Source organism: Hyaena hyaena, unplaced genomic scaffold (genome assembly GCF_003009895.1).
Source record: "Hyaena hyaena isolate Hyena2069 unplaced genomic scaffold, ASM300989v1 scaffold_17, whole genome shotgun sequence".
NCBI lineage: Eukaryota > Metazoa > Chordata > Mammalia > Carnivora > Hyaenidae > Hyaena > Hyaena hyaena.
In genome coordinates, this window is record NW_024080648.1 from 6379104 (window position 1) to 6398643 (window position 19540).

The 19540-nt window shown below is 44.6% G+C and overlaps 1 protein-coding gene across 1 annotated transcript in view; it reads right to left on the minus strand.

Annotated features, from left to right (window-relative positions):
* Positions 1–14964: 14964 nt before the first annotated feature.
* Positions 14965–19540, minus strand: part of GTF2E2 (general transcription factor IIE subunit 2) — a 77205-nt gene continuing 72629 nt past the window's right edge. The window contains exons 7-8 of the mRNA XM_039220706.1: positions 16986–17101; positions 14965–15482 (exon numbers count right to left, since the gene is read on the minus strand). Of these exons, the coding sequence (XP_039076637.1) occupies positions 15366–15482; positions 16986–17101 (233 nt within the window). The 3' untranslated portion in view covers positions 14965–15365. The remainder of the gene's footprint in view (positions 15483–16985; positions 17102–19540) is intronic.

Here is a 19540-nt window from a genome sequence, read left to right on the forward strand (position 1 = left end):
AATGTCCGGATCCCTGCCCTCAAAAGCTGCACCCCGATTTCTCCCTGGAGGGATTGTACCGTGGCCCATGGGTCTGTGGTGATCATGCTGGATCTTCTGACTTGGGGCCCGTTCCTTCTGCCGTCCCCGACAAACCAGGCCGTACCAGGGTTGACCGGGTCACGAGCACGTGCAGCCAGTACCGTGCGGGTCGGTTCTGCATAGGAGTATTTACCCAGATCATCCGGTTAGTGATGCTGGAGAGTGGTCACAGGATGCTTCTCACTTCAGGACTTAACTGCTAAATACACGTCTTCCCAAATCAGTTTAACTTCAGATAGTCGGATGGGTGGTTCCTAATGCCACTTTCTTTATAGCTTCCTCCCACACACAAAGAAGCATTTCTCTACAGAATTCTGGTATCTGCAGAGCTACTTCTGCATTGGCCTTTGTGTGCCTTTTTAAACTTTTTGAGAGACAGAAAATCCCACGGAGGAGACACAGGCCTTGAACTCACGAACCGTGAGATCCTGCCCTGAGCCGAAGTTGGATGCTTAACTGAGTGAGCCACCCAGGTGCCCCTTTATGTACCTTTTCCACAACCATAAATTTAGGAGCCTGACGTCCTGGTAGGAGGGCGGGAACCCAGAGTTGGACAGAGTAACGGTAGAGGTGCCGCGGGCAGTCTTTGCATGAGTGAAGCAAACCGTAGCGCACGGCAGAGTCCCGGCGGTGATTGCCTTGCGAGGGCAGGACCGAGGTCTTGAGCGGTTTCCGGTATTTGTTGGCCGTGGATCTAACTAAGGCGCTGCTCCTGGGAGGGGTTGGGGGAGGGTCAGGAAATCGCACACAGGCTGCTGCAGAGAGGCCCCCACGAACGGCCGGGGGGTCTCCGCCCTGAGCTCGCTCCCCCGTGAGCTTGGAGGAGGGTGAGGTCTCCCCTCACACGTGTTCTTTCTGTTTCAGGCTTGAACAGACCTTGCCCAGTTTTGATCCCTTCAAGACTTTGCCACAGCCTCTATCACACATCTGTTTTTCTCGAAGAAAAAATATAATAAAAATGTTTTACTCTTTTACACTGTATAATTTTAAGAAATAGTGTGTTACTTGTGAACGCATGGTCTGACCTTTCTGTACAGTTTGGAGATATTTTCAAACGAAACATAAAAGATGTCAATAAAACCAAGAGAGTGAGTATTTTTATACTAAGCATTTTAAGTATGAGAGGATGGGTGATCTTACACTGGGTTGGATCAGTTTTTTGTGCTTGACTTTTGAATGCTTGTAATTAAAAAAATCTATTTTTTTCTTCCAAGCCGCATGTTTGAGGCATGTTTTTCAACATTACAAAATTTCCGGAATCCTACTGTGAACGGATAGCAATCTGCCCGCCTGGCGTGAGTCCAGGGGAAGTCAGGACGGTGGTGGCAGGACAGAGCTGCCTCCTGCAGCCCTAGGTGCGGCCCCCTCAGTTCTCAGAGGACCCTTCCCTGGGACGGGCAGAAGCCTCCAGGAGCTTCCACATGAGGGCGTGTTGACAGCTGGACAAAGAAGCCTTTCTTTGGTCCACACTCCTGCTCAGAGTGTGCCGTGGGAGAGCGGTGGGGGGGGGGGGGGGTGTGAGGGGTGCTAGGGTTGGGCTCTGCGGTTTTCTTACATCGATCCCGCTCCCCCTGGCTGTGACCCCCAGTGGGCATGGGAGAAGGGAGGTGGCCTTGCCCAACCTCTCTGGCTGCCAGCGGCGGCTCCGATCTGTCAAGTGATCTTGCAAAACACTGAGCACAGGGCCGGATGAAGCACTTAGAACTTTCTCCCAAAGCCGGTGGGTGTCTGCAGGCAACACTGTGGAGCTGGCTTCACAGCCTCAAAACCAGTCTTGTGTGGAACCTGTGACCGCTCAGTCTCTCCCCCTTGTGGTCGAAGAGCCGTGTGTAAAATTCTCGACTGCGAAAAAGCTGAACACGACACTAGCCTGCTCATGCTCACACTGCCGAAGACTTGACTGTTTTAATGATTATGTGGTTAGTTCTGGGATGTGGGGAGTTAGTTTCAATTAGAAATAAAGACATCAAGAAGCTTTTAAAGCTCGTTACAAAAACACAGTGGACAAGAAGAGCCAGGGTTGAGGCTGTTCAAGCCCTGGTGGGCCATCAGCACCACCTGGCCCTTGGGGAGACGGACACACTCCCGTTTCGAAGGAAAACAACTTCCACACAGTCTACTATACTGCTTAAAGGTTCTTTTCTATTGTCATTTTTAAAAATAAAGTGCTTTTCCCAGCTGTCACACCACTGCTTGGCAAATTCCTTTCTGCAAGATCAAGCGCATCCCCCGCTGCGGCCCAGCGGATTCCTTTCCCGTTAGCGCAGCGCTGACAAAGCTGAGAACAGAGAGACTAAGGACAATTCTAGGGATGGGACAGCCGGAGAATGCACGTGGGGACATGCTGATGCTGGAGACCCCCGCCCGGTGCCTGCTCCTGGCAGCCTCCCCACCACCTCAGCCTGCAGAGCGTTAGCGCAAGAGGATTGGAAGCCTACGAAGGAAGGGTTGTGCATGGTTTTCTGCCAACAGTGAGGAGCCAGGCATCGACGGCAATGATGGAAAAGTGATTTGCAGACACACTCACCCCTCCTCCCCTGAGAGGGAGGGGAAATCCACAGTGCTCAGTCCTGAGGAAGGGTGGCAACCAGCAGTAACTATTCATTAGTCTCGGTGCAGGCGTTTACTGACCTTGTGCAGAGGGCCCGTCCACCAGATGCAGGGCCCAGTGACACCCGCCAGTGCCCCGGAGCAAACCAATAGCAGCGTGCCTCAACCCATCTGCCACTCTGGCCACCACACCAGCCAGGCAGCCTAGAAATGGAGGGCAGCTCGCCCCGGGGCCACCCTGCCCTGGGAAGTCACCACCATGTCTGTATGCTTTTCACAAGGGGGCCTTAGGATTGGGTGGACCAGCGTCCCAGTCAGCGCCGTACTGTTGGCCACAGGTGATGTCAAGTGACGAGAGTGGATGGTATTTCCCGATCTAGCGCAAGCGCCGGGGACATTCCCACTGACCAGTTAATCACCAGCTTCAGGACAGTCTGAGAAACTACCTTTTCTGTCACGTGCTGAGCAGGAGTACCGTCTCCCTTTTGGAGTGGGGGACCTGGGAGAAGAAAAGGTCTGTCCCCGCCGGCTTGCGTGTGCAGTGTCCCAGGCTGCAGGCTCCTGGAACTCAGCCACTCGGCCATCTGTTTGTTCCCAACTGACCGTCTTTGTTCATTTGTAACACTTGTGAGCACAAGACTATCAAACGGACACCAGAAATCAAATACTAGGCCTCCACCTCTGTGGCAAAACTGCAAATTGAAAGAAATTTGGAAAAGAACCTTAAAACTTAGAAAACTACAGTCCTATTTTCCAGGTGATCATCTCTGGGCTTCACAGGCCCCAGACCCAGCGCTCGCACAGATGTTGGACCAGCTGGCAATCACCGCCGTCATCTGTGAGGTCCCCCCAGACCTGGGCATCTTTCAGTCCTGAGTTGTGTGGTGTATGGAACTTTCTGGAAAATAAGGCAGGCATGTCTGACCTCTTTGAATTCTGTCTCTCTGTACAGCTGGTGTCAGGGCAACAGGAATCCACTAGCGCTCTCTGAGGGCTCTGGGCCAGGAGCTCCTAGTGGGCGGAACACATTCGGATTCCCCACGTCCCACACCACCAGGACATCCAGGTTTTGGGTAAAAAGAGCTTTCCTACCCAGTTTGCTCTTAACCTTCAACTCTAAATCTCACACCTTCTCTTGACATCACACATGCCAACATTCTTAGAAGGCACAGGAACACTGGTTACTGGTGAGGTGTCCCCTGAAACTGTCCTCTAGAGGCCTACGCTAAAACGCCATGACGCTGAAAACACGCACGCAGGTAGCCAACTGGTCAAGGCCCCAGATTACGGAAAAGTGGAAACTGCCATGGTTAATTAAGCTCTGCTGCTGCTGTAGAACCTTCTAGAAGTACTGATGTGGCAGTCATGCCTTCCTAAACTGGCCTGGCTCTCGAAGTGTCCCAAGTCCCTCAAGACACCAGCATGTCACAAGAATCTCTCCTGCTTTATCCTTTTCCACAGCCCCACCCACAGGTGCTATTTTCCCACCGCTTCCAGAGTCAAAGCCACCCTGCCTCTTGCTCTATAAGGGAGGAAATAGCCCCGTCCCCACAAGTGAGACCTTACTATGCCCATAAACATGACAGTGACCTTTCCATTCTCTGCCGCTCACACGTCTCTCTCGCGTAAAATCCACCTGAAGCTCTGACCGGCTGATTCACACTAAATTAGAAAATCAGGGCAGATTTCCTTTTATGTTAATTTTTGAGAGGGTGGGGAGAGGCAGGGAGCGAGGGAGACAAAATCCCAAACAGACTGCACACCAGGGCAGGTGTTTAAACTCAGTCCAAACTTGGAGAAATGCTCAAGTGACAATGATTACCTGGATAAGGACAGCTTTCCCCGAAAACTAGAACACAGGCCTTAGGTGGGAGGGGCTCGAAAACAAAAACCTTACAACAGTCAAGTGCAAGATAAACCTGCTCTTGGGTGTTTCTGGAGCTGGTCTTGCCAAATTCAGGCTGTAATCTACTCAGTTCTCCCCATGCACCGTGTATTTTTATTTTGAAGCCCTTCTTAAGGAAGTCTTTGCATTGGGTATCTTTTGAAGTATGAGTGCTGCAAAGTGCTGGGTGGTTGCAAAGTCACAGGGTTCTCACAGGTCTGGTGTGAAACCACCTGGTTGGAGTCGCAGGAAAGCGCGCCGACCCCGCCCCCTCCCCGCGGAGCCTGTGGCTGCAGCCCGTAGGCTCCCACCCGCCACCAGCCACGTTTCTTTCTAACTAAAGTCCTTCTGTGAAATGCTTTTTTTTTTTTTTTTAAACTATAGCCAGAAGGAAGGTCAATAGGCAACGCCAGGGCCTATTCTGTTTCCCAAGTGCACTCACTCTGGGGGTGCCTGGCTGGCTGAGTCGGTGGAGCAGGCAACTCCTGATCTCGGGGTCGCGAGTCTGAGCCCCCAAGTAGGGTGCACTCACCCAACACGACACTGCCGCAGCAGGGACCCCGTTAGTGTAAGGAGTGGCTTAGAGGCCTCTGGACCTGCCCACTCTCTGCCCACAGAGCAGCCAGGGGAAAGCTTAGGACAAGCTCCCAGAACACACGGGGAAAGAAGGGAACGTACCGCCCATGGAAGGCAATATGCCGAAGGCAGGTCACTGCTGCCCCCACCCACGGCCCCAGCCTTGCTGCAGCGGCAGTGCCAGGCTTGGCTTGCTAACAACCATTCAAAAAAGCCTTAGAAAACCCAAAATCTTCCTGACAAATGAAACCTATAAAAACGATACAGGAAGAGGGGACGCGGAGTCTCACCCCGTTTCTCATTAGCTGGTAGAAGCGGGGAGTTTATAAATCCCAGTGTCATAATCCCACTTCCCGAATGTGGCCTCTCTGCTTGTCATTTCAAGCAGCTCACGTGACAGGTCAAGGACTGAATATTCACGCCCTCCCTGGAACACGGACTGGACATGGTGGGCGTCCCTGCGCTGCCTTCTTGCTGATACTCAGCTCCAGGGGCACCAAGTCCCACGGGCATCTGGCTGCACTTCTCGGCTGCGATGGCAGCAGCCACACGTTCAAGGTTTACATCTTGCCCAGGCACAACTACACGTGTCTCGGCTGTCCCCCAGAAGCCCCAAGTGACTGTCATCAACTGGAGATCAAAATGCACTGCAGGTTCACCATTTCCCCCTCCCAGCCACGCCCACTCTCACCGCTTCTAAAGGGCCAGCGGGTCCAGCAGAAATGGGCAGAGGCATGAACGGGACTTCAACTCTACCTTGAATTTCTGGTGGTTATGTTTTAGACATGCAAAAGACCTGGTAAAAGACTTCTTCTTAGACACACCACTGGGACCCTGTCACAATTTCCCACAAAGGCTATGTCCCTCCCGTGCAGCACCAGGTGACCTAATCCCGTACCACAAGAAGGGGGAGATGGAGGAAATCCTCTCCTGCACAGCAGGCAGAGGGGATCGAGGCCTACCACATCCACAAAAAAAATGCAAGTAAATGAGGTAAAACGACAGAATTTGCAAGTGTTGACAATTTAGCAAAACACTGTACTTCTCCAGACCTCAATTTCCTCATTTCTGAAATGAGTTTAGATGAGAACAGAAATCAGTTAGCAACCTGGTTTACGATGCTGGTGAGCACAGGCTTGGCTAGAAACTACTAGCAATACACACCTGGCAGTAAAATATCTTACCTTAGAATCCGGGGTGGGGGCCTTCGTGTGTCTCCTTGCCAAACAAGATGAAGTGCCTGAGACGTCCAAAATGCATTTCCAGACTGTAACCTTTAATAAGACGGGATGGGGACCGGCCATATCACCAAAAGGGCGACATAGGTCATTCCTGACTCTGCTTCCCCTCATGAGAACAACTATACAAGGATAAAATACCAGAGAGAATTCTGGCACACAAAGGCAAGGCTGAAGCACCCTCCTGCACCCCAGAAGCCAAGACAGACGGCATCAGAAGAATAAAGGAGCAGCTGCCCACAGACTGCTCTGCCCTCCCCCGGGCCTGTGGTTCCTCCCACGGAGAAATGGCCCGGGGTGGCCAGCAAGCTCCCCGGCATCATGGGGCACTTAGGAGCCCCAACGCCAGTCTGGCCACACAGAGATTTCGGGGGAACCTACGGAGCTGGACCACAAGAATGTGACGCTGACAAGAGCAGGGAGGAAGGGCTTCCAACAACCCGCCCTGGGATCTCAGCAGCCGCATTCCCACCCACAGCACCTGAGGAGCGGTCGGAGCCGGCGGCTTTGTTGTTCGTCTGCAAAAGCAAGTAGTGACACAGTCTGACCAGGGAACTCGGTGGGGTGCAGGTCTGCGTGATGTGGGTCCTCAAATGAAGAGACTTTGCAGTCCTGGAGGGAGTGGAGTCACGCGCCTGGCCAGTGGGGAGTGTAGCTCAGCCCGGCCCGACCAGAGAGCCTGGCCAGAGCAGCTCAAGAGCCGTGTAGCCCGCAGCACTCAAGTAGTCAGCAGGCAGACCTCAGTGGTCTGCAGGGCAAAGCCAGTGGCCCTGCTCAGCCAGAGAACGTGGCATGTTGGGTTGGCGTGAGTCACGACAACAGTCTTGGGGTGCCTGGGTGGCTCAGTCGGTTAAGCGGCTGGTTCTTGGTTTTGGCTCCAGTCATGATCTCACTGTTCAGGAGTTGGAGTCCTGTGTTGGGCTCTCAGCTGACAGCACGGAGCCTGCTTGGGCTTCTCTGCCTCCCCCACTCACACTAAAAAACTTTTAAAAAAATTATTTAAAAAAAAAAAGACCAAGGTGTCTCACTGGCCTTGAAGCTAGTTCCCCCGCCAAGCCTGCACAGGGAAACTAATTCAAAGCCCCAGCCATTGCTGAATACGGCGTCCAGCCCACCCAGGCAGGGAACCTCACCAGAGCACGAAGGGGGCTGCATGGACCATCCAACAGACCTGCTTACGTAGCACAGAAAGCAAGGAGGGGCGCCTGGTTGGCTTAGTCAGTTGAGAGTCTGACTTCAGCTCAGGTCAAGATCTCACAGCTTGTGAGTTCGAGCCCCATGTCGGGCTCTGTGCTGACAGCTCAGAGCCTCAAGCCTGCTACTGATTCTGTGTCTCCCTCTCTCTCTGCCCCTCCCCTGCTCACACTCTGTCTCTCTCTTCTCAAAAATAAACAAACATTAAAAAAAAAAAACAACAACAGAGAGTGAGGAGGGTGCTCCCCATCCCCAGAGCAGAACCATGAGCCTCAGCTAGCCAGGGAATTCAGTGTACAGCCATGCCTGATGTGCAGAACCAAACAGAGCCATGCAGGCTGGCCCTGGGGCCTGTAATGATGCCCTCCCAGGGCAGAGGAGCTAATTCATAGCCCCGCCTACTGAGTACAGTGCCCAGTCCTGGCCATCAAAAGCGCCTGACCACAGAACCCAGGCCACTGGAGCCCAGCCTACAGAGTCACTCTGACAGGGAACCAAGCCAGCAGTCCTACCCAACTGTTCTCGGCCAGTAACACCCCAAAACCCCTGACCTCAGAGCCTGGGCAGTGGCTTCACCAAGAAACAGACCTGACAGCAAGCCTTACCTCCCTAACAACGTTACTAGCAGACACCTCCAGAAACCAAACTCTCTCTGCCAAAGGAAACATATACAGTCTAAGAGAAATGGAGATCTATGCACTGCCAAAGAATTCAAAATAATCCTTTTGAAATTTAGTGAATTACAAGAACACACAGACCACAATGTCAAAAAGCAATTAATGAGCAAAACTACAAGTTCAATAATGAAATAGAAAGCATTTAAAAAAAAAATCCTAGAACTGAAAATACAGCGACCACACTGAAGAATTTAATTAAATTTCAAAAGCAGACTCACCATTGTAGAAGAATCAGCAAACTGGGGGAAAGGACACTAGAAATTATCCAGTCAGAGAAGCAAGAAGAAAAAAGAATGAAAAGGAGTTAGAAAACCTATGGAATTTACTGGACACAATCAAAAGAAACAATATTCACATTATGGGAATTCCAGAAGGAGAAGAAGAGAGAGTGTGTGTATTTAAAGCAATAACAGCAAAGGGCTTCCCAAAGCTGGAAGAGAAATTTACATCCAGATCCCGAGGCCCAAAGGACCCCAAGTAAGTTGAACATGAATAGGGATACACCAAGACACGTTAAAAAAATTGTCAAAAGTCAAAGACAGAATTTTGAAAGCAGCGAGAGAAAAGGAAATTATATACAAAGAAACCCACCTATGACCATCGGAGGATTTCTAATCAGAAACATTTCAGGCCAGGGGAGAACAGGATGACCTATTCAAAATGTCGAAAGAAAAATAAACTTGTCAACCAAGAATTCTATACCTGGAAAAGCTGGCCTTTAGAAATGGAGATATAAAGACTTTCCCAAACAAACAGAAGCCGAAGGAATTAAACTCCACTAGACCTGCCTTACAAGAAATGCTAAAGGGAGTTCTTGGAGAATAAAAAGACACTAAGTACCACTGAAAAACCACAGAAAGAGTAAAACTCACTGGTAATGGTAAATATATAGTCAAAGATTCTGATACATGATAAAACCAGTTCACAGTTCACTTAACAACTCTAGTTTAAAAGAAATAGGAAAAAGAACAATAACAATCACCTATTAGTTTCACAATAGTAAAAATACGTACACTCTAATATCAGAAAGATAAAGTGTGAGCAGGAGGAAAAGTAAAAGTGTAAGGGTGAGAAATCCTATCGAAATTGTTATCAGGTTGAAATAAAGTGTTATAATTTTAAGATATTTTATATAAACTTTATGGCAATCACAAGGGGAAAACCTATAGTAATAACACAAAAGAACATGATAAAGAAGTCAAAGCATACTAATATGATAAGGCATCAAAAAAACAAAAACAGAGAGGTACCTGGGTGGCTCCGTCAGTTAAGCGGCCAACTCCTGATTTTGGTTCAGGTCATGATCTCCCAGTTTGTGAAATCAAGCCCTGCGCTGATTAGGACTATTACTGCAGAGCCAGCTTAGGATTCTCTCTCCCTCTCTCCCCCTCCCATTCTCTCTCTCTCAAAATAAATAAAAATAAACTTTAAAAGAAAGACACAAAAACAGATAAACTTTGAAACAAGGAATAATGGAACTATAAAACTACAAAAATTAATCTAAAAAATTTAACAAGATAGCAACTATAAGTCTCTACCTATCATCAATAATTTCTTTAAGCATAAATGAACTCTGCAACTGATACGCACACAACACCTGACTAAATTAAAAAACAAGATCCAATGGGGAGCCTGAGTGGCTGAGTCAGTTTAAACGTCCAGCTCTGGCTCAAGTCATGATCTCGCGGCTCATGGCTTCAAGCCCACATCGGGCTCTGTGCTGACAGCTTGGGGCCCGGAGCCTGCTTCAGATTCTCCCCCCCTCTCTCTGCCCTCCCCACTTGCTCTCTCTCTCTCTCTCAAAATAAATAAACATTTTCTTAAATGATAAAAAAGAAACAAAAAAGATCATATATTAATAAAAGGGTCAATTCTTCAAGATCTGACAATTATATTTATGCACCAATATCAGAATACCTAAATATATAGAGCAAAACCTAACAGAGCTAAAAGGAAAAATAAACAGTGATACATTAGTAGCTGGGGGCTTTAATACCCTACTCAACAATGAATGCACCATCCAGATAGAAAACCAGCAGGAAACAACAGATTTGAACAATACTTACAGACCAAATTGAGCTAACAAATATATACAGAACATTCTCAGGCACACATGGAACATTTTCTAGGATAACCCATATGGTAGGCCAAAAATTAAGTCTCCGTACATTTAACAAGGATGAAATCATGCCAAATATGCTTTCTAACCACAATGGTATGAAACTAGAACTCAATAAAGGAAGAAAAACTGGAAAATTCATAAATACATGGAAATTAAGCACTCCTGAACAACCAAGGGATCAAAGAAGGAATTAAACAGGAAATTAAAAAGTATCTTGAGACAAACAAAAATGGAAATACAATCTAAAAAAACTTACACGATGCAGCAAAAGCAGTTCTTAAAGGGAAATTCACAGCAATAAACACCTTTAGAAAAAAGACTTCAAATAAACAACCCAAAGCATTAAGGAACTAGAAAAGAAGAACTCAGCCGAAAGTGAACAGGAGGAAAGAAATAATAAAGATTAGAGCAAAAAGAAATAGGATACAGAACAGATAAACAATAGAAAAGATTAATCAAAAAGATGATTCTTTGAAAAGATAAAATTGACAAACATTTTGTCTAAATGTTTGTCTAAAACCAAGAAAAAGAGAGGATCCAAATCAACACAATTATAAATAAGAAAGGAAACATTACAACTGATACCACAGAAATACAGAGGATAAAAGGCTCTTAGGAACAACTGTATACCAACAAACTAGAAGAAATGGAAAATACTTTTTTAAAATATTGTTTTAATGTTTTATTTATTTCTGAGAGAGAAAGACCGTGTGAGCAGGGGAGGGTCACAACTCCTATTCAACATAGTACTGGAAGTGCTAGCCAGAGCAACTAGGCAAGAAAAAGAAATAAAAACCATCAGAACTGGAAAGGAGATAAAACTGTCTCTATTTGCAGATGACATGATGATTTTAAATAGAAAAAATCCTAAAGACTCCACCAAAAAACTGCTGGATCCAATCAACATATTCAGTAAAGTTGCAGGAAACAAAATTAACACGCAAAAATCAGCAGCTTTCCTATATACTAACAACAAATTATCTGAAAAAGAAATAAAGAAAATCCAATTTTCAAAAGCATCAAAAACAACATAAGAAATACTTAGGGATAAAGTTAACTAAGGGGGTGAAAGATCACTACTCTGAAAACCACCAGACATTCATGAAAGAAATTAAAGAAAAATAAGTGGAAATGGAAAAGTATCCTGTGTTCATGGACTGGAAGAATAAATAGTTAAAATGTCCATATTACCTAAAGCATATAGGTAATCCTTATCAAGATTCCTATGGCATTTTCTACTGCGGTAGAAAAAACACTCCTAAAATTTATATGGAACCACGAAAGACCCCAAATAGCCAAAGCAATCCTGAGAAACAACATACTCCGAGGCACCACACTTCCTGATTTCAAGCTATACTATAATGCTATAGTAATTAAAACAGTATCAACTAGTACCAATAAATAGTATCAACTAGTAGTTGACAAGGGAGCCAAGAACACTCAATAAGGAGTCTCTTCAATAAATGGTGCTGGAAAAATTGAACATTCATCCATAAAAGAATGAAACTAGACCTCTATCTTATACGACTCTTAGAAATTAACTGAAATGGATTAAAGACTTACATGTAAGAGTGGAAACCATACAATTCCTAGAAGAAAACCGGAAAAAAGCTCCTTGACATGGGTCTTGATGATGATCTTCTGAATACCAAATATAAGCAACAAAATTAGAAATGAACAAATGGGACTATACACATGAAACCAAAAAGCTTCTGCACAGCAAAGAAACAATGTACAAAAGGAAAAAAACCTACAAATTGGGAAAAATTTGCAAACCATATATCTGATAAGAGGTTCATATTTAAAATATTTTTTTAAAAAAATGACAAGAAGAAAAAAGAATCCAACTAAAAAGTGGGCAAAAAAACCTTACACAGACATTCTTTTAAAAATATATATATATACAAGGGCGCCTGGGTGGCTTAGTCGGTTGAGCGTCCGACTTTCGCTCAGGTCATGATCTTGCGGTTCGTGGGTTCGAGCCCCACGTCGGGCTCTGTGCTGACTGCCAGCTCGGAGCCTGGAGCTTATTTCAGAGTCTGTGTCTCCCTCTCTCTCTGACCCTCCCCTGCTCATGCTGTCTCTCTCTCCTAGAAAAAAAACAAAACAAAACCAAAAAAAAAAATATATGCAAGCACACGCACACGCACACACACAAATGGCCAACAGGCACTTGAAAAGCTGCTCAGCATCACTAGTAATTAGGGAAATGGAAATTAAAACTACAGTGAGGTATTCTGATGCTATTAGAATGGCTAGCATCAAAAAGACAAGAAACAACAAATGCTGCCAAGGATATGAACAGGAATCCCTTGTGCACTGCTGGTCAGACTATAAACCAGTATAGCCACTCCACAAAATATGGAGGTTCCTCAAAAAATTAAAAATAGAATTACCATGTAAATTAGCAACCCCAATTCCGGGAATGCATCCAAAGTAAAAACAAAACAAAAACAGTATGTGAAAGAGCTGTCTGCACCTCCATGTAAACAACTTAAGTTTCTATCAACAGATAAGTGAATAAAGATGTGAATGGAATGAAATATTGTTCTTTAATAGAATACTATTCAGCCTTAATAAGGATGAAATCTGCCATTTGAAAAACAACATGGTTGGACCTTGACAGCATTATGCTAAGTGAAATATGGTAAAGGTGAATTCTGTGTGAGCTCACTTATATGTGAAGCCAAAAAATAAAATCTCAAAGGCAAAGATATCAGATTTGTGGTTATCACAGGCAGAAGTCAGGCAGGGGAAACTGGACAGAGCTGGTCAAAAGGTATAAACTTCCAGTTCCAAGGTAAGTAAGTACCGGCATGTAATATACTACAGTTAACACTGCTGCATGGTATATATGAAAGGTATATATGACATATATTAAGAGTAAATTCAAAGAGTTCTCACCACAAGGAAAATAAATTTGTTTCTATTTTTTTGTATCTATATGAGATGGTGGATATTATCTATTGTGGTTATTTCATAATATATGTGAGTCAAATCATTATGCTGTACACCTTAAACTCATGCTGTATGTCAGTTACATCTCAATAAAACTGTAAAATAAACAGACTGATGTACATAGACCACAAAAAAGTAGGTATACTTGGAGATAAGCTTGCTTGGGAATTTTTACAAGAAAATTAGTTTTATGTCATAAGACATTAAAAGTTTGAAGAGTTTCTCCTTACCAGCAAGAAATCCAAAAACAAAAACAAAAAAATATGATACAAAGGCATGTTGAGTTTCCCATGTTCTTTTTTTTTTTTTTTTTTTTATTTATTTCTAGGAGAGAGAGAGAGAGAGACAGTGTGAGCAGGGGAGGGTCAGAGAGAGAGGGAGTCACAGACTGAAACAGGCTCCAGGCTCTGAGCTGGCAGTCAGCACAGAGCCCGACGCGGGGCTTGAACCCACGAACCGTGAGATCATGACCCAAGCGAAAGTCGGACGCTTAACCGACTAAGCCACCCAGGCGCCCCGAGTTTCCCATGTTCTAAAGTAGCGTGGGGAGGGGCACCTGGGTGGCTCAGTCAGTTAAACGTCCGATTCTTGATTTCGGCTCAGGTCATGATCTCACAGGGTCAGGCTCTGCACAGACAATGAAAAGCCTGCTTGGGATTCTCTCTCTCCCTCTCTCTCCCCTCCTCCTGCGTGCTCTTTCTTTCTCTCAGTCTCTCTCAAAAATAAAAAAGTAAACCTTAAAATAAGTAAATTACCATGGGGAGCATTGGTTTTACATTTTTTGGGGCCACGATACAATAAGGAAGTAAGCAATGAGAGAACTATGTAAATGGATAAGAAATAGAGAGGATAAAAACTAAAACAGCAAAAACAGCTCATCTGCACCGAGTACTTGCTGCTCTGGGTTTGCCATCACACCTTTTTTGAGAGCACTGAACCTTATTTTTATAATCCACTGCAATTTCACTTTATGATATGAGGACTGTATGGATCAACCCAAAGGACCCCATACCATGTAACAAGCAGACGAAAGGAAAACAGGCAGTCTGCCATTGAAGGCTGACATAACCACACAGACTTCCTTCCTATCAATCACCATGACTGCTAAGAACCCTCGTATTAGATAATGGCTCTCATTAGCTCGGCCAGTGACGGGGAGATAGAGGGAGACTTCCCCAGAAAAACGTCACGGTCAAATCCTATGAGGGTCAGGACAGGGTGAAGATGATGTTTGGGCTGGCGAGAAGACTCGATCCATCTTTGCTGGAGATGGCATGGGCCCATGACTTGCAAAATCCAAGAAGCTAAATATTGAATTATGCGGGCTCCATGCTGACAGTGCAGAGCCTGCTTGGGATTTGCTCTTTCCTTCTCCCTCTGCCTCCCCCATTTTCACACATGCACGCGTGCTCTCTCTCAAAATAAATAAACTTTAAAAAATAAACAATACTGACTTAGGCTTTTAAAAGAAAACCTTAAAAATCACATGTAGTGTATCTTTATTGTCACATTTGCTAACAAAGGGGACACCGTGTGTTCCAACTGTGAAATCCATATGCTCAGCGCCACAGCACAGATGACAGCATCCAACACTGTCCCAAACATGCATCCTGTGGGAGTGAAAGACCAGAGCTGCCGTCTGCCACTGCCATGAACAGAAAGAATACAAACTGAATCCACTAATATCTTAGAGTTCCTTCTACAATGATTTTATTATAAATATGTCCTTTTGGAATAAACAAAACTGCATTCCAGACTATCGGCAAACTTGTCCTAAAGTAAGAAAGGAAGGAAAATGGAACCAGGAACCACTGAGAAATAGAGATAAGTAGCAAAGACACTTGCATGCCATGCTAAGTGCCTTTCCCCGGAAGTAAGAGAGGGTTAACAGCAAATATCACATATCTCATTAGCCCATTCGATTAAAGAAAGCTTGGAGTTTGGTGACTTGCTCTTGTTCTGTAAACTGAACTGCTCCTCTCCTCAGTCCTAAGGAGAATGGGAAGACAGTCTTCAGAGCCCAGCATCAACAAGAAAGACCTTGACATTGTATTTAACTCTTTGCTCACGAATAAAACTGCTGGCTATTTGCCAGGAGCAATGTCCGAGTAGTCCTTCAGCACTCCAGCCAGATGTTCATTGTGGGTCTTAAACCGTCGCTTTTTCTGTGAAGCAGGCTTTTTCCTTCTCTGAATAGGGGCCTGCAAGAAAAGTAAAAACCCATCCAGATATTCAGAGGGGCAGAATGGTGAGGACTGACTAACAATGCTCTTACACCAGCAGCAAAGAAACCTTCTCCCTGCTAAGTGGCCCAGCCTCACATACCAATCCCCAGCGCCTAGTGCAACGGAGCACTGTGACAGTGCTGTGCACACGCCCACCGGGACCACCTTCCCAGAACTATGCTCCGCACTAAATGAATTAAAAAAGAGAGGCAAACCATGAGAGACTCTTGAATGCTGACAAAAACTGAGGACTGATGGATGTGGGGGGGGGGAGGAGGGATGGGCATGGAGGAGGGCACTTGTGGGGATAAGCACTGAGTGTTAATGTGGAAACTAATTTGACAATAAACTATTTGTAAAAAAAATAAAATAAAATAGAAATTAAAAAAAAAATAAAAATAAAAAAAATAAAAAAGAGGCCGTAAAGCTCTTTTTCATCTCTATCATCAGGTTTAAAAGCATATCCAATAAAAAAATATCTGAAATATGGCAAAATACAGAGATACAGCAAAATTGGGGAGTGGATGAGCACACGAAGATTTGTTGAATATTATTCTCCATTCTTTTCTGTACACTTGAAATTTAAAATCACACGATTAAAAAAAAAAAACTCAGAAAGCAATGATAGGAAAAAACAGCTCACGAAGTGCTGCAATACACTAATTCATGGAGATCACTGGGCAGTAAATCCTGACTTTTAAGGAGTCCTGAAATCTCACTGCATCCCTCTCTCTCTCTCTCTCTCTCTCTCTCTCTCTCTCTCTCTCTCTCTCACACACACACACACACACACACACACACACAGCAGGCTACAGAGACTGATGGTACATCAGGGAAAGGGGAGTGGCAGAGCAGCTACAGTTGAGGGTGGTGGTGAACGATTCCCCCAACTGGATTTGTGGTTGGACTACAGACAACTGGTTAGCTGGTACAAGGCAATTCGGATCGCAAGTTGTCTTCCAATTACAAACCCCTCCTCTGATCAGGGGATATCTGGTTCCTAAGGAACCTGAAAGTCAACAAAGACAACTCAATGTGATATGTGATCAGGGCTAAGGCAGAGCCACGAGCCAAGACCACAGGGCTCATGGAGCAAGGGGAGGGGAGCACAATTAAGGTCTTAAAGGCCAAGATGATGAAGCAGGCTCCTTTTAGAAACTGCGAGGGCAACTGGGCACTAGAAAACATTCAGGATGACCTGACCTAAGAGTAGTCACTGCTAGGACGAGGGCTGGAGAGGGAATGAGGAAAGCTCTCATAGGCCTGGGTAACGGCACCCAGGCAGAGGTGGGGCAGTGGCCCTTAATACACCAGACAGGATCTGGCTTGCATCTAAGATCACTGATTAGGACGCTGAGAAAAAACTGGAAGGGAGAACTGATTATCTGTTCTTCGGAGAGAACAGAAAGCAGGCTCACAGTTCAAAGAACAGAAGATTATATTTTTCAGGGCTTTTTTTTTTTCCAGGAGACTACTTACCACTTTCTTTGGTCCAGATTCCTGCATGGAAGAAATACCCTGTCGCTTCAGATATTCTTCAATTTTCTCCTCATCCATTGAATCCACGGTGACACTCCTCCAAAGTTTCTGAAACTCTGCCAACAAGATAGTAGTTATTTTACAACAGATATTTACAAGCTATAGTATCTGTGATAGAAAGCCAGGCCTAGATAGATCTCTTCTGGTCTAAATTAGCACACCTTAGATTTCATTATAAAAACAAAGGAAGTGAGGGGCGCCTGGGTGGCTCAGTTCCATTAAGCATCCAGCTCTTGCAATCAGAACTTGATCTCAGGGTTGTGAATATGAGCTCCTTTTGGGCTCCAAGCTGGGTATGGAGCCTACTTAAAACAACAACAACAAAGGAAGTAAGACAAGAACATTGAAGTGTTGGACCGTGAGTAGCAGAAGGGTCTGGGAACACAGACTGACCAGAGCAGTAGTGTTCTATTCTTAGTCTAGTAAATGAAGGGCCATGTCATTGAGAATTCCCTGCTTTCCTGAGGAAGAAGAGCAGTTGTCATTTTTAGTCCAAAAATCAATTCTCTCCAATGAAATAGTTCAAAATTCCTGCTTATCCTCTGAGCTCAGTATACTTCATTTCTTTTCCCTATCTGTAAAAACAAATAAGAAAGGAGATGGAGAATCAAGGCTTTATATGAGGATAAGGAGTTATAAAAGTTTAACAGAAGAGACTTTTGAAACCAAATACCTGAAGATGGGTGACTAAGAGGTCATAAAGACTCTTAACAGAGTTTGGGTCAGTTATTTTTTAGAATGGCCCTCAACTTGGGGTTGTCTGATATTCTTCACGACTGAACTGAGGTAGTGCACTTCTGGCAAGATTATCACAGGAATGATGCTATGCCCTTCTCAGTGCAAAGCGTACATGATGTCAGTGTCTTATTACTGAGACTGATAAACTGATCACTGGCTAAGCTGGTATCTTTCAGCTTTCTCCACCATGAAGCTATTATTTTTCCTTTTGTAATTAATAAGGACCTTATGGGGAAATCTACTGCGACTAAGCAAATATTCTGTTTCTCATCATAGTTTTTGCTAACTTTAGCATCCACAGACAGCTCCTGCCTACAATTATTACTTATGGGTTTGCTTAATGGCAAATTATTTCCATCATTCCTTCCAGATGTGTCTATTAGAATTCTACTGTAAGAAAGAACTGTTCTTTCTCCATTTATTCAGTTTGTTTATTTGATGCAGTATGGTCTCGTGGATACTTATTTCATGGATTACAATTGATTACTATCATCATTTTGCTGTTCAAACATGCTGGCTTTGGTCACTGAGAGCCCCTTCAGATTGTTCCTGTATCTTCTTAACTTGCTTTTTCCCTTTTTATTCTTTGATACTTTTGTTTGTTTTGCTGAGCACTTATTTTCGGGTACCAAAATATGTTCCAAGTTCATCTTGTATTTCCCCAAACTTGGAATCAACCAGTTCATCAAGGAGTCCTGACTACTTTTATGGGAGAATGCTGTTCAGAAACCAAGATCAGGAAGTGTCTATGTGGCTTCGCTGGTTAAGTATACAACTCGGTTTCGGCTCAGAGCATACTCTCATGGTTCGTGGTATCAAGCTCCATATCAGGCTCTGTACTCAAAGTGGGGACCCTGCTTGGGATTCTCTGTCTCTCCCTCTCTCTCTCTCTCTCTCTCTGCCACTCCCCTACTCACGTGTGGATGTGCACTCTCTCTCAAAATAAACATTTTTTTTAATCTTAAAAAAAAAAAAAGGAAGAAACCAAGACCTGGACATTGTTTTCTTTTTCAGTCAGGATATTTTTTTCAATAAGAGCCAATGATTAGGGGATACTGAATTTAATGGCAGATGATGTGTTTTAGCAGAGGACCTCGAAGTATCATGAAAGTCAGGCATGCTCTAACTATAAAAGTAAATAAAATAGAAATGGATTTAGAAATTTTATAACAACAAAAAAAAAAACAGGCTAGAATTTATAAAGTCAGATTGGAGCCTCTGAACTGAAGAAATCCCTGTCCTACTTGAACTTCTAAGAATGAAAACCTTGTAACAGAAAGTATGCCAGAGAAGGGAAGGAAATAAGCAAACTCATTAAAGAGGTTTTACTTAAATTCCCAAATAACTCATTCACATTTGGGTTATGCCCAGACCTTTCCTGTGAAATGCAAAATCAGCAGAATTGTACAGTACACAGCCTGGGAGCCAGACGGCCTGAAAGTGAATCCAGTCATTCCATTTACTATGTAACATGGGGCAAGTCACTTAGCTTCTCTGCCTCAGTTTCCTGATCTGCAAAACAGGGATAATAATACCTATCTCACAGAGCTGTGGATATTAAATGAGCTACTATATGTATCGCCTGCAAAGAAAAAAGCACTATCTATACCTGTTACAGGTATCATCATCAACTGACATCTATCATCTCTTATTTCTAGCTGCTAACACCACTAAACGAAAGCAGTATAAAACACCTAAGAAAAGGACTGCTTAACAAGTAGATATAGGATGATCTCATTTACGTAAAATAGGAAAAA